Genomic DNA, 15,402 nt, shown 5'->3' on the forward strand with positions numbered 1-15,402 from the left:
GAGACGGAGAACGCTCCTCTCCCTTCCTCAAGTATCAGGGGGTCAGGATATTTTCTGGGAGTGGGAATTGTGGTATTGAATTAAGAGAGCTAGTATCTAAATCTGCTATTCTTGGACAAATTTTCTGTAGCCTTGTTCTTGTCAGCTGTTGTTAAAGGGGGAGGGAAGAGTGGCAGATTAGGCTGCTTAGCCTAACATTTTCCAGAGAAAGAAACATGTGTAAATGGGGAGAGGAAGCAGTTCCTGGCTCCTTTCCTTGTCTTGCTATTACAACTATAATATAATACCTGCATTTTTTCTAAGACCTTGCTTGGATGTACAGTTCGTCACATCTTTGGCTTGAGAGGGGGAGCTGGAAAAAACATGACTCCTCTGAAGTAATCTGGACAAAATATCGCCTTAAGGATTTGTGGTAAAGGATGTGGAGACAGTGTCTGTATTCCAGGAGAATCACTGCCAAGTAGGGATGTCAGGCTTCCCTTCATCAGGTGAAACTGGTGAAACGTAAGTAATTGCTCAGTGGGTATAGCCAAATACCCCATAAACCAAAGTTAGGCACTAACCACATGGCATCTTCTACCTGCCTGACTTCACTTGTCCTAGAACTAGGGGATGGGAAGTTTTGTGGGGTTCCTCCTCCACATTTTCTAACATGCTCATACCATGTTGCATCTGAGGTTTCTGCTGGCTCCTTTTTTTTTTGGCATCTCCTACAAACAGTTCTCTATGGTATGGACACATCTGGCACTTGTGGGAAGATACTTGAAGAGTTCTGCATTAATTTTTTTGTGCAAAGGAAGATCTTCTATTGCAGTTTTCCAATGACTCAGAAAAACAAAGAAACCCAAAAGGTCATATGGTAGTGTGTGATTCCTTTTATGGGTTCATTCAGCATTACCATTGTGCATTTAGCCCGACTACAGTGAGTCAACTGGATTGGATTGACTCAGGCAAAGTGGAAGACTTGCACATTAGGATTTCAGCCATTCAAAATTCCCTTGCTAATGTACATCAAAGAGATGAAATTACGTATGGAGTGAGGATTTTTTCAAGGGGGAGCGCTATTATACTTGTACTTCTAAAATCAGCTTGAAGTCGAACTTGGGCATCTCAGTATTTTTATGGTTCTTGCCCAAATATTTTACTACCTTGAACTTCCATTAGGCAAATAAAGCAACTTTCAGGAAAGGATACAGAAATTGGCTTAAACATTTAAGCTTTTCTTATATTGACTTGGCTGGATCAACTGAGATGCTTTGTCAGTATCTTAAATTGCTACACAAACAGCAGGAAGTTGTAAGGTGGTGAAATTGCAGGTAACTGTCACATGGTGCTCAGTGGCCTAAAATCTGCTGTTTGAATAATTATGTGACAGCTTCCTATGACTTTTCAGGGTGGCCTGTATGCTTTGGCATCAAAAAGTCAAGTGCCAGCATTTTTTGCGGCTCAAAGCTGTACTGTGCCACTGGAGCCAGCTCCGGAGAGCAGCTCCGCAGCCCAGCCATGACTAACTATAGACTTCCTCTCTGCTGTGCTCTGCAGCCAGCTGCCCGCGAAGAAATGTAACGTTTCGAGGAGCGGCTGGATGCAACTCAGCAACGAGCGCGGCTGTCCCCTGTGCAGACGGGCGGATGAAAGGCGCAGGCCGCCCGGCAGCATCGCCCCGAGGCGACGCAGTGCCCGGCGGCGGCAGCGGGGGGAAGAGCCGCCCTCAGCCTCCGCCTCAGGCCGCGGCTCTGCCCCAGGCCTGCCCTTGCCCGAAGGCCCAGCTCCAGAAAGCGGGGGCTAAGGTGCGTAGGGGAGGCCAGGCTGTCTTCGCCCCGGCGGCGCCTCAGGGCCCCGCGTCTCTGTTTCTTCGGGGCCGGTTTGCCTCGCCCGGCCCGTCCCCTGCGGGCACTCCCTCCGCAAGAACGGGTAGGGCAGGTTCCTCGGGAGGACTACAGCTCCCGGCGTGCCCCGTGGGGCACGGCCGCGCGGAGCATGCCGGGAGCGCTGCACCTCAGCCCCCGCCGGCACCGCCGCTTCCATGTCCTTCCCCTCCCGCCGGCGCGACGCCGCCCGCTCGTCCCGGGAGGGGCGGGGCCTCGACCCTCCTGCCTCTCTGAGAGACGTTCGCGCCGTCCAATCGGCATTTGCCATGGCGCGGGCTGTAGCCAGTGAGCGCGGGAGGGGGCGGGCCCCCGCCGGCAGCCGGGTGGGTAGCGGTAGTGGCGGTTGCCTGAGAGAGGCCGGGAGCGGCGGCGGCCGGGGGAGGGCGCGAGCCCCGTTTAAAGGGCCAGCGAGCTCGCGCGAAAGTTGCGAGGAGTTCGGCGGTCGCCGGCCCAGTGCTGCCCAGGGGCTCGGCCGGGAGCCCCGCTCCGGACGGCGGGGCCGGGGGACCAGCAGCGGCATGGAGCAGGCAGCGCCCAAGAGGTAACGACCCTCCCGGGTGGCCCCTTCCCCTCCCGGAAGCGAGCGCGGCGGCACGGTCGGGGTGAGGCCTTGGGCTGGCGGGGATCTGGGGGGGAACGGGAGGGCCCGCCCACTTATCTCCCGCCGGCCTCTGGAGGCTCCGGTCCTGGTGGCTGTGAGGGGGGCGGCGGCGGCGGCACAGCGACGGGAGCTGGCGGGCGGCTTACGCTGGGAACGGCGGGCAGGGGTGTCCCTGAAACAGCCGTCCCGAGTAAGCGTCCAGGTGGAGGCAAGCCCCGAGGGGCTGCTTGGGTGGCAAGAGGAACCTTGTAGTGCGAAACGAGGGAAACTTCCTCGCCGAGAAGAGCCTTTCGTGGCCCGGGTGCCTGTGCGCTTCATAGCCCGGGTCGGTGGAAGAGGCCGGCCTGAGCAGTTGTTGTCATCCTTCCGCCTTAGAAAGAGCCCTTGTGCCCTGCTGCGGGGGGTGCTGCTGGGGGTGGGCGCCGCATGCTTGCCATTGCAAATCAGGGAGTGGGCAGGGGCAAAAATCAAGAGTATTCCCACAGTATGTGTGTTTTCTGAAGTATGCCGGCTGTCTGGTCAGGAGTTACTACGTGGCGTGGGTTCCTTTGAGTGTCTAGCACTTGGCTTTTCCTTTTGTGCACGTACCATGGTGTGAACCCACGAGCTTCTGCTCTAAACGCCACGCTCTTAGTGCACGAAACCCTTTGGCTTTAATTCTCAGTATTTAAATTAGAGCAGCCCTTTTTTGGATGTAGTTGTATAGCTATGCAGAGTGTGGTTATGTGGCAAACAGAGGGTAGTTTACACAGTTTACATAGATACTTACTAGTTTAGACCTCCGAGTAGTTTACTCTTCCTTCCTGCAATTTAATGGAAAATCTAGGAACTGCACGTTAGAAATTTGTGGAAGAAAATAAATTTTTGCATTCTACTTTAAAACATATACATTTAAAAGCTTTGAAACTCTTTAAAACACTTTCTTGTGGGATGACAGGATTTGGGAAGATTGTGGCCTTCAACTTCCACTGTTTTTTCTTCCAGTAATCCATCAAGTAACAGTATCTCCTATTGAAAACTTTGACCCAAAATTGATTAGGAACTGTTAAGCAGAGTGTTTTTAGTAGGCAACGGGTGGAGGAGGGGACAGGTCTACGCTGTAGTTTCAGACTGACAGTACTTGAATGTCACAAATAAAGGAAGTAGAAGAGGCACCAGCAAGGGTTTAGGAGAAATGGGAATGTCTGGGGAGTAATCAGGATTAGCAGCACCAGTGCAAAGGCTGGGATTTGATGACAGCAAAGTATTGAAAAAAAAAAACTCCACAAAGCCTACCTTGAAGTTAGCATAACTTACAGGAGTGTTTTGGGGTTTTTTTATGTGTTTGGTTTTTTTTTTTTATATAAGATCTGGTATTTGCTCTAACTGTTGCCTAGCTGGAGGTGTTTGTCTGGCTAAATTGTGTTTAAATCCTTAGATTCAATTAGGAAGAATTAGACAGCTGATGAGAGATATACTGTCTGTGTTTTGTGAAGCTTATTTCTGAATATTTGCATGTGATGAGAACTTAATGGGTTTGTTTCTTTAGTGAGAGGGAAGACCTGAATCCAGCTTTTCATACAATACATGTATTTGCAGCCTCTACATATGTATATCCCCCTTTTTATTTTTTTAATGGCTTTCTGAATGTTTCTTATTCCCAACTATTCTGCTGGGCCAGCTCCTGTTTCTGCAAGTCTAGAAAGGAGTACAGGTTATATTTTTGGTGGGCTCGATTTTTTTTGATGCCTGCCTTGGATGCATTAGTGGCTTGGGATGGGCGTGTGTGTGTGTGGCGAGAGAGATGCGAGTACTGGGCTTCTGCACTTTGGTGCCTGCTGTCCAGAGGAGCAGTTACTGACAGGCATCCAGTGCCACGGTATCTGTAGTGCAAGGCATTCATCTAGAGGTATCAAGAATTTCATATGAACACTTCACAGCTGCATGGTAGACACCCTAATGTTCTCTCACAGGTATAGGGCACCCTTATTCCTCTTTTCCCCGTAAAGGAACACACAGCATGGATGTGTTGCATAAATCTTAAAAATGGCCTTTCAGAAAGGAGCAGTGATGATACCCAAATGACAGAATAGGCCACTGACTTCAGTGGGGATGTCAAGCTTTTCCTGTTTGACCAGTATACTGCAACAGTAACAAAAGACTTCTAAGGAGTAGTCCTCTTTGGAGTAATTTTGTCTAATTTTGAAAATAATCTAGGGTAGGTGTTTTGATTTTATACAGAACAGCGTGTGCAGTAGCTGACACAGTGTTTTCCTGCATCTGATTTTCTGTGTTTCAGATGTGCTCTATACTGCTTTCCCTTGCTGAAAGGGACATTCACTCTGGACATAACCACAAAATTTACTTCTGAGTCTCATAATTTTCCCTTGTTATTACTGTTGCATTTTTCTGTATATGTAGGCATATAAATGTATGAGGAAATAAGTTATGTACAAGGGAGAAGAAAGGTAGCATGTAATCTTGCCTATCTGCTGCACACTGCTGCCAAATAAAAGGCTGCTTAAGAAGCATGGAGTGTGGTAATTAAGGTTTTTCTTAATTTTCCTTTCTTTAAACTCAGACAATTTATTTTTGCTGAAATAGAACTTTTCAAGTTTTGAGGGAAGGGGAAATCTTGTTTAAAATATGAGCTGTCTGTGACAAATGTGCTGTTTTTAATATTTGTGTCTGTGAGCATGTAAGGTCGTGTGGATGGTGATTCTCAAGTTCATCCTGAAAATGATGGACAAAAGTCTAGGTTTGCTTGGGTTTTGTTGATAGAAAACGAAATGTAAATGCACAATGTAATAATATAAACAATTTTAAACCTACTTGTGTGGATGGTGTAAAGCAGTGTAAACATCTTAAGCCTTTAATATGCCACCTCTTATTTCTGATGACTGCAGTGATTTCTTAGTAGCTTCTTTTTTCTCATCAGCATAATTGATCCCAGCCATCCTTTAAAAATATTTCAATGTGCTAGTTCTGCAAAATAAACCACACGTATTCATGCTGCATGGAGCAGCTGTCCAGTTTTCCATAACTCATGACAGTAATTGGTGGAGTTCTATTCTTTAGTTCTGCTTTATTTTTCTTTGCTAGCTTTCGGGATATTTTATGCCTACATGTGTAGCACATCACCAGCTTATTTTGTAAAAACTGTATGTGATGACACTAGTCTCATAATTTGTTTTCTTGTGTTGGGAGGGATTATTGCTGCTTCTTTCAGGTCCCAATTCTTGATGCTGGGATTGGTAGTTTTGGGTGCCTCTTACTGTTTCTAGGTTTTCTGCATTCAGCTACTTTTGCTGATGTACCTCAATGATGCATAAGAGTCTGGTCATGCGAAGTATGAATATTTTCTCCTATCAGCTGGGATTTATAAAAGTAAAATTCTTTGCTAGGATGTATTTTTCTTGTTTAAGAGTCATGTTAAGCAGAGGTGTTAAGCAGAAAGTCAAACCTGCTTGGAACAAGAAAATCCTTTTGACAACTCTTTTTGGCCCAAGCTTGTAGTTTAGTTAATCTTACTGCTTTCAGGAACAGTTTTTGTTCTGGAGACTACCAGAATAGCTCAGAGTCTTTACCTGATAATTTTCCAGAGGAAAAAACCCAACAGAATGGCTTTCTACCCAGGTTTTATACTTGTCTTTCACACATCTCCTTTGGGTTTTCTCACAGTTTATATATCTGTATATTTAAAAATAAAATATGGCACTTATGCCTTGTGCCCAGAGTAAAATGGTTCCTTAATTTAGTGATTTATATATTCTGTTTTAAATGCTTGGGTCATGCAAGTAGAGAACCCATGAGGGAGAGTAATGAGACATTTTCCTTTGTCTCTTCAGTTATTCCCCTCCATATTTCTATCCATGCCTTAAGAGACAGGTATTTCGCTGAGTGCTCATGGTATTTGCTTCCCATGTAGAACAACTTTTAATGTTTCTAAAAAAGCAGTAATCCTTCTGAGATGTTTGGCTGTCTGCCTTACCTTGCATATTTAGAAATTAGGGCTAGTAGGACACTTGTACAGAAACAACTCCGGATTAAGAAGGTAATTCTGAAGTCTTAGATGCATTTGTATGTTCCAAGTTGTAGTAGCTTGGTTTTAACCAAGATAATAAAATATTTTAGTTCTTTATTGTATTTGATGCTTTACATCCAGTTAAAACAGTCATCTTCCTTGCTTGTCACTAAGTTTTCATGAATGTGTTCCTGATTGCAACCGTGTCCTGGCTTCAGCTGGGACAGAGTTAATATTGTTTCCCAGCACCTGATAGTGCCGTGTTTTGGATTTAGTAGGAAAACAATAATGATAACACACTGGTGTTTTAGTTCTTGCAAAGTAGTGCTTACGTAGTCAAGGACTAGTCAGCTTGTCCTGCTCTGCCAGTGAGGAGGCTGAAGAAGTGTGCAAGAAGTTGTGAGGGGGTGCAGTGGGGACAGCTGGCCCCAGCAGACCAAAGGGATATTCGGTACCTTATGATGTCGTGCTCAGTATATTAACGAGGGCAGTTGAGGGCTGCTCAAGAACTGGCTAGTCATTGTTTGGAGGGTGGTGAGCAGTTGCATTGGGCATCGCTTGCTTTGTATATTATTATTATTTTCCCTTTCTGTCCCATCAAATGTTATTTACCTTAACCCTTGAGTTTTGTGTTCCCCCTTCCTCCCAATTTTCTCCCCCATCCCACTGGAGGGGTTTCAGGGTATATCACACATTGTTTTATAGTTTAAGAGCTGGAAATTCTATTAAAAGTCTAAATATAAATCATTAAATAGTCTGAACCATAGAAAGTTCCTAACAACTCAAAGAACTGTGGTGATAATACTTCCACGTGAACACTGGACCTAGTGTCTGTACTCCTGTAATGTGTTTGTGAGGGAGCATGAAGTAGTATTTTTGAGTGATTTGGTGATGAAATTCCTGAGTTAATGTATATATTTTTTTTTCCTCTGAATAGGTTTAGTATTTAGGTGCTTTAATGTTAAGTATTATTTGGTCTTATAACATGTTTGTTGTCAGCATTGGGTAATGTGAAAATAGCTTTAAAACTGCAGAATGATTTCTTTTGTCTTCTCTTTTTGCCTGTTAGAGTGCTCCCTTGATCAGTTCATGGCTGTGATTGCTTCCCAAACTCTTCTCAAGCACTCTCAATGTCTTGGTGTTAATGGCTCTGAAACCTTCTTGGCAATAAGCATATTCTAAAGTTCTGTGTCAAGAACCATATCCAGGGCTGCATCAGAAGCAGTGTGACCAGCAGGCTGAGGGAGGGGATTCTCCCCCTCTGCTCTGGTGAGATCCCACCTGGAGTACTGCATCCAGATCTGGGGTCCCTAATGTAAAGAAAGAACGGGATCTGTCAGAACAAGTCGAAAAGAGGGACACGAAGATGATCAGGGGGCTGGAGCACCTCTCCTACGGAGACAGGCTGAGAGAGTTGGGCTTGTTCAGGCCAGAGAAGAGAAGGCTCTGGTCAGATCTTATAGTGGCTTTCCAGTACCTGAAGGGGCTCTAGGAAGGCTGAAGACGGGCTATTTACAAAGTAGTGACCTGTAGGGATAGGACGAGGGGTAATGGCTTTAAGCGGAAGGAGGGTAGATTTCGATGAGATATTAGGAAGAAATTCTTCCCTGTGTGGATGGTGAGGCCCTGGCACAGGCTGCCCAGAGAGGATGTGGCTGCCCCTCCCTGGCAGTGCCCAAGACCAGGTTGGATGGGGCTTTGGGCAGCCTGGTCTAGTAGAGGGTGTCCCTGCCCATGGCAGGGGGCTTGGATCTAGATGAGCTTTGAGGTTCCTTCCAACCCAAATCTGTGAAGAAGCAAATTTGCCAAAAACACAAAATATTATCTTTTTTTTTTTTTTTTTTCCTTAATACTTCAGTAGGCATTGCTGGCTTGGTGAGCAGGTAGAAGTGTTCTCTTAAGTAGCTTTGGTTGATGTCACTATATGTTTTTACTTGTAATTAAAAAAAAATGCAGGCCCTCCACCGTTCTGTAGAGTATACCTTTTGCTGTGCAGGTCTTCAGTCAAGTGAGAGACGTGGCTAATGCTCATGCTTGTTACTGGGTTTGGGTTTTTTTGGTTTGTTTTTTAGTTCTGCTGGTATCATAGGCATACTGTGCATGCTTTTTGTTGGTGGCAAGCAGAGAATGAGTGCAGTAACTCTTACTCTGTGAATGCTGCCTCCTTTAAGGATGCAGAGAACCTGATCAGAGGAAAAAATAACTTGAAACACAGGAAGCAAAATTTATCGTTTCTTTACTATATACCTGCAACCACTTTTTTTCCCATCTTTTTTTTGTGTTAATTTATTAAGTGGTTCTTTGCAAGATTTAAGTTCAGTCTTTTCTGCTTTCTAGTCTCTGTCTAGCACAGAGAAGGGAAGAAAGAAAGCAGAGTTGTTATGCATTTCTGTGTTTGACTTGTAGGCCACTTTAGCAGATGTTACTTAGCTGCTCTCATTTGAGTTTTCTGCTCCTTTCTTCATGTTCATGAGTTACTCCTTTCCTTTGCTGTGGAGATTTTTATTCTCCTTCAAAGACACATGCTTTCCAGCTTCCTCTGTTTGCTGCAGCAAACTTTGTCTTTACAGCAGTTCATGGACCTTTCCTTACTCCTCGTGCATGCTTTTTGTATCCACATAATTGCTACACCTATTAAAGAGTTCTTTGATATATGAATGTGTACACCCCGCTTTCGCTGTTTAACTCTGATCCATATGACCTGTGGGCTTATGCAATTGCTTTAACTTTTTGTCTTTACTTAGATGCTTGGCAGTAACATGGCTCTTCAGACTCAGGAATTCCTTCATCAGTCATTCCACTTTATTATTTCTGTATATTACAGAATTATATTAAGGGGTTTCTTTTGGACAGTATTCTTCCAATGTTAGATTTGACAATCTTTTCTGTCAGTGCCCTGGTCCCTTCCTCTTTTTTTTTTTTTATTAGTTTCCAGGAAAGTGTCACATGATAACATATTTTCCATAAATTCTCAATGGTCTGCTGTGCTTCAAAGCTAGTTGGTGTTTTTTCTTTTTCCTCCTCCTGCAGATGGAATAAATTGTCTGTATGTAACACTACATCACCAAGTATTCTTTAATCCATCTTCTGCTTCAGTAATTCCCTTGGCCATTATATAGTGTTAACTTATTTCAGTCTTGTGCAGCAATGTTCCCTAGAACTTTTAAGGTGAAGGATTTACATGTTGCAGTGACCTGGGCTCACTGCAGTGTGTGTGGTTGTAATTGCCTGTGCTATCTTCAGTGCCTGCTTCATCACAAGATTGCAGCCAAGCTGTGCTCTTGAGATCTGCTAGCAGTCTGGGGAGGGGGATCTGGCTGGCTGGGAATACTGGAGACTAGGAAAAAGCTAGGACTGCTTATAAAGGACAAAGGATAGTGGTGAGAGCGGTTTGAAGGTGCTGGGAGAAATTGTAGGGTGATCCATGTGATTAGAGACTGTGAGAGAGAACTGGAGGGCAAAATATGGCTGTGATATATAATTAAAGATTTTGTTGCATCCATCCCTAGGTACATTCACAAAGATGCAAAAGAGACTACTCCAACAACTCGTAGGGTACCAGCTCTTGGAAGTTCTGTGTTCTAGTACCACCTATGAAGGTGAAGTAGTACCATACGCTCCCAGAGTCGTCTTGACTGCTTTAAACTTAATGTAATTCATTTGGTTTACAAGTGGTACAGCTTTGAAAATGGGTTCTTCGTGTGTGAAGGATTGGTTTATATGTCCTTAGATAACAGCATGGTGTATTCTAGGCAGTAAGAGTGTGTGTTTGCATGCTGGCCGCTTTTTGATGAAGGGTGAGCTTCAGTGCATTCTTTGGCTGATTCTATTTTAGCAAAGGAAGTGGTGTGGACAATGAATTGGTTCCGTGCTGCAGTGAATTGAGCAAACATTAGTGGGAAAATGATCACGAAAAAAATTGTCATAACTTTCTCTGTCTTAAATTATGGTTGATAAAAATTTGATTACTGAACTGCAATTAGGCATTTTATTTTCATTGGAATATGTTTTTCTTGATATTTTTTTTTCTGTCTGCTTGAGTTCTGTGTCTTTTCTCTCCTGAACAATTAACTCTTGTCTGTTTTTTAGCAAACTGAAAAAGCTAAGTGAAGACAGCTTAACTAAACAGCCCGAAGAAGTCTTCGATGTTCTGGAGAAACTTGGTGAGGGGTAAGTGCAGCTATTTACGAGGGGATGGGATCAGAGGGAAATGGTATATAAAGCATGCAGGAATATTAAGTTAGAGAAACTGCCTGTAAATATCCTAAGGAATGCTTCTCTAGACTAGTTTTAATAATAAAGCAAATGCATGCATCAGTAGACTTTCATGCTTCCCCAGATATATTTAGAAATTTGTGATGTCCCTTGTTTGTTAAGGCTGCAATGGTGCTTGTGCTTGTACTGATGATGGATATGCTACATCTTGACAACAGTTCCTTTTTCAGAGGCATGCTTTTCCTGAGGTCCAGATAGAATTGAATTCTTTTGCAACCTGAGAAACCCCTCAAACTTCTGCATGAGCACATGGGTTCTGTGGCTTTTTAATGTTTCTCTACAATGGAAATAAGAAACTGTTTAGAAACAACTTTTCCCTCTTTTATTTTTAGGTCTTATGGTAGCGTTTTTAAAGCAATACACAAAGAGTCTGGACAAGTTGTAGCAATTAAACAGGTCCCTGTGGAGTCAGATCTTCAAGAAATAATTAAAGAAATCTCTATAATGCAACAATGTGACAGGTGGGTATGACAGTCCTGTCCCCTTTCTAGGATTGTATGTGAAAGTGTATTTGTACTTGTGATTATAGCTGAAGTATACGCAGTTGCAAACTTTTTAATATGGAAAATTAAAGCAGTCTTTGTTGGACAAGTTACTTTAAAGGAACCACTTTTCAGACCTCCTCCTATATTTAGTTTGGCTTGCAGGCAGTACAAGCAGTGTACATGAGAGAAACTGTTGAAGGAATAAGTACTGGCCTCTGCTTAGAGTTCTTTGTGCTTGCTTCGCTTTACTTGCACTGGCAAGCCCAAGGGTTAATATTTCCTCTAAGTGTCTTAGGCCTTGTGAATTCTGAGTTACCTGTTTCAGAAGATCGAAGTGAGCGTTCTTCTAACAGTTTTGAAGGACTGTTATCTTAGACTTGTTTAAAACTGATATATGTTGTGATTGCTAGTATTGCCGGAATGGAAACCTTAACATCAAGTATCTGCAGGGATGGAGAAATTACTTTGCATTTCCTGTCTTCTGTGATCCATTCCTTATTTGTATATTTTGTGGGGATAATCTTTCAAGGTTTTGGCTGTAACTTCAAAGTTGGAAAATAGCATCTCATGGATTCTCAGACTTCTGTGGGGTCAGTGGTTGAATTTCAGTCCTTGGTCACTGCACAGGCTTTAGCCATCCGAGTTGACTGGAAGCAGTGCTGCAGGCTGTAGTGTGTGTATGTCTCCTGGTGCAAGACCAGGATTGAAATAGGTACTTAAAGCAGGTCTTTGTGAAATACACAAAGAAAAGAAGTGGCAATGTACTATTGTGTTTGTGTGTATATATATATTTAAAAACCAAGAGTTTGAAATTTTAGAACACAAACTCTTTTCCTTCACTGGACAAGATGTAGCCATTCTCTGGTTGAAAAGAAGGGTTGGTCTCTGCACCATGTGTTTGTAGGTTTGTCATATTTCTTGGTGCAAATATGGTGCTGTGGGGTGCTGATGGGAGGCACGATGTATTCTTTAGTACTTTTTCACAAGTGATGATTCCACAGGTATTAAGATTCTGCATTGAGCTGTTGCAGAATCTTAAATAAAAGATGATAAAATCTTAACGCTTCACCATTCTCCGTGCCTGTTTCTGGAGGTAGCTCCACTGTATGTGTTGAGGGTCTGCTAAGGGGGAGAATGCAGATACTAAGACAAACGTGTGGTATGGCCCATGTAGTTAACTGGCACAAGGCTTTGAGCAGATGTGAACAGTGGTCAGAGTTTGTGCAGCACTTGATGCTTTGAAAAGATTCTTGTGTCCTGATTTGTAATAATGCAGGTTTTTTTCTGGGAATAGTAGCATAGTATAACCCTGGCAAGAGGTGGTCGTGAAAGTTAGTGGGTTTTCTTCAGAAGTAATAGTAGACTTCCACACTGGAGGAATTTATAAGGGACAAGATCAGTATGTTGTCCTTGTTTGGTAGACACTTAGACTAGTTAGGAGGGAATTGACCTGCTTGCTTTCTGTAAAGGCAGGTTCCTATAGTGCTAACAGTTGCTCTTTAATGAAGTAGTTTGCCAGTAGTTTCGACCTATCTTGGAGACAAACACAGGTCCTCTTTTTTTTTTCTTCTTGCACCAGTTTTCTGACAAAAGATATTGCTGCCAAATCTGCTGATTCTAAAATACAGTTCCTTGATCCGAAACAAAATAGTGTTTGATTCCATCCCAAAATGCAGGTGTTCTGAGCAGAAACCACTGTCTGAGATCTCAGGATCTTACTTCCTGACTTTGTGGGAGATGGATGGCAACCTTACTGTAACCTCCTTTGCATAACTTCCTGCCAATAAACTTCCAAGCTTTTATTTCCATAAATACACTGTCTAATCACTCTTCTGAAGGAAAGTCCTTGTTCTGTTTACCACATCTGTTTCTGCCTTTCTTTTACAAGTGCCTCTGAGGAAGCATTATGTCAAGTGCCAAACTGATGAGTAGCAAGGCAATATGTTTTTTATGACAGAACTACTTCTTCCCATGAGACACTTCAAAATGAAAATGCATTTGCAAAGCCTTGTTGAAACCAATACTAGATTTTGTTTAATACAGAAGTCTAGATCTGCGTGAAATGAGTTCACACTTGCAAAACCAGTAAAACATGGGTGAATTTGCATGATTTTTTGCTCAGGAAGGAAGAAAGCAACGTTGCCTTCTCAAGAAGGGAAGCATCCAGTGACTTTGTGAGGAGAGTTAAAACCAGAGACGCTTTAGAGGAGGGAAAAACAAAGCTTTGTAACAGAAGACTAACACCAAGATGATAAAGGGAGTGGAACACCTTCCCTATGAGGAAAGGCTGAGAAAGCTGGGCCTCTAGCGTGGAAGAGACTGAGGGGTGACATTAATAATGTTTATAAATATGTAAAGGGTGAGAGTCAGGAGGATGGAGCCAGACTCTTCTCAGTGATGGTCAGTGACAGGACAAGGGGCAAATGGGTGCAAGCTGGAGCACAGGAAGGTCCATGTGAATATTTTTCACTGTGAGGGTGACAGAGCTCTGGGACAGGCTGCCCAGAGAGGTTGTGGAGTCGTCTTCTTTGGAGGCACTTGAAACCCACCTGGCTGTATTCCTGTGTGATTTTTGTCTAGGTGATCCTGCTCTGGCAGGGGGGTTGGACTAAATGATCTTTCGAGGTCCCTTCCAACTCCCAATGTTCTGTGAGTCTGTGTGATTTGAGAAAACTATGTCTGTATTTGAAGATCACTGAAAGCTTGGGAGACATGTATATGTATATAAGTAGTGCCTTTATAATTTTATTAAGCAGTTAAGATCTTACTTTTATAAGGCATTGGTGAAGCCAATTGCAGTTTTAAAGTGGATTTTCTTACACTTGCTCCTTAGCTGTGTTAAAGTGTGTCAAACTGTAATTTTTAACACTACTTGTGATGTTTTTTCCCCTGCTAAGAATTTATCTATTTATATTTTTTCCCCATGTAGTCCTTATGTTGTCAAGTACTATGGCAGCTACTTTAAGAACACAGATCTATGGATTGTTATGGAATATTGTGGAGCTGGCTCTGTTTCAGACATAATTAGACTTCGTAATAAAACGGTGAGTGTCTTTCTATAAATGTATAATGCCTATTGAAATGAAACTGTGAATTAAGACTAGAAGCCAGAATAAAAGTCAGACTTACAAGACAAGGTGTTGGTTTGTGCCAGGAGATGTATCTGTGACCTGGTTCCTCAGGTCAACAAGTTTGTGCAGTTGTTGTGACTTTCTGTCCATTCCTCTGTGGAGTGATCATTAGCAGAAGTGAATGCATTTTGAAATATGAAGATCCTGTAAATTTCTTGAAAATTGCTGGTTTTTACAAGGCAGAATTGTGCAGCTTCTTTCCCCTGCCCTCCCCATTCCATCTCAGAGTCTGTCAGCAGGCCACTTAGTATGCACATGGTTTGGAAAGAGGCATAGAATTGTCTTGCTCCCACTCAGTAATTAGGGACCATGCGGAGTAATTGGCATTGCTCAAGGAAGGAGAAGGGGAAGGGATGCTAATTAAGGAATGTGAGAGGGAACCAAAATGAAGGGTTGTGTGGAAGAGTGTTAACAGGCTTATAACAGCAGTGATATAGAGGAGGATGCAAACCTGTAGGAAACAGGCATTGTTCTGTAACAGTTCCTATGAAAAAGGTTTTGTTGTAAATGTCAAATATTCCTCAATTCCTTTGAGTCCATTGACCAGTAGTAGGCTCTAACATAAGGTGTTTGTTTTACCAAGTACTGAGATGACCTTCCAGTTCCTAGCTCTTTACATTTTGTAAACGTGCTGTGAAAGGTCCTTGTGAGACCTGGGAGCAGAAAGGTGAAGAGATGGAGAGAGAAAAACAATGTTTAGGCTTAGAAAGTAAAACAGAAGGGAAAATAAAATTAGTTTTATTGGGAATGATGTCCAGACTAGAGGAAAGGTGGTGTCCATTAGGGCTGCTGTAATTTTGAACTAATGACTGGAGAAAAGCCAAAACAATGGGAAATTAGTGGAGTTCCTGCAGTAGAACTGGTGTCCTCACAGTTGTATATTATCCAAGGGTTAAGAGAAGAGCCAGTAGCTCCAGTAAGACATCACAGAATAGTTGAGGTTGGAAGGGACCTTTAATGGTCATCTAGTTCAACACCTCTGAAACAAGCTGGGACATCTTCAGCTAGATAAGGGTGCTCAGAGTCCTGTCCAAAC

General features: G+C 43.2%; 1 protein-coding gene across 1 annotated transcript in view; it reads left to right on the forward strand.

Annotated features, from left to right (window-relative positions):
• Window positions 1-2,389: 2,389 nt before the first annotated feature.
• Window positions 2,390-15,402, forward strand: part of STK3 (serine/threonine kinase 3) — a gene marked incomplete at its 5' end in the record, with an annotated part of 143,585 nt that continues 130,572 nt past the window's right edge. The window contains 4 exons of the mRNA XM_084260921.1: window positions 2,390-2,412; window positions 10,565-10,645; window positions 11,083-11,211; window positions 14,165-14,279. Coding sequence (XP_084117047.1) covers window positions 2,390-2,412; window positions 10,565-10,645; window positions 11,083-11,211; window positions 14,165-14,279 — 348 coding nt within the window. The remainder of the gene's footprint in view (window positions 2,413-10,564; window positions 10,646-11,082; window positions 11,212-14,164; window positions 14,280-15,402) is intronic.

This window comes from Gallinula chloropus, assembly GCF_964237585.1.
Source record: "Gallinula chloropus genome assembly, chromosome: 2".
Lineage (NCBI taxonomy): Eukaryota > Metazoa > Chordata > Aves > Gruiformes > Rallidae > Gallinula > Gallinula chloropus.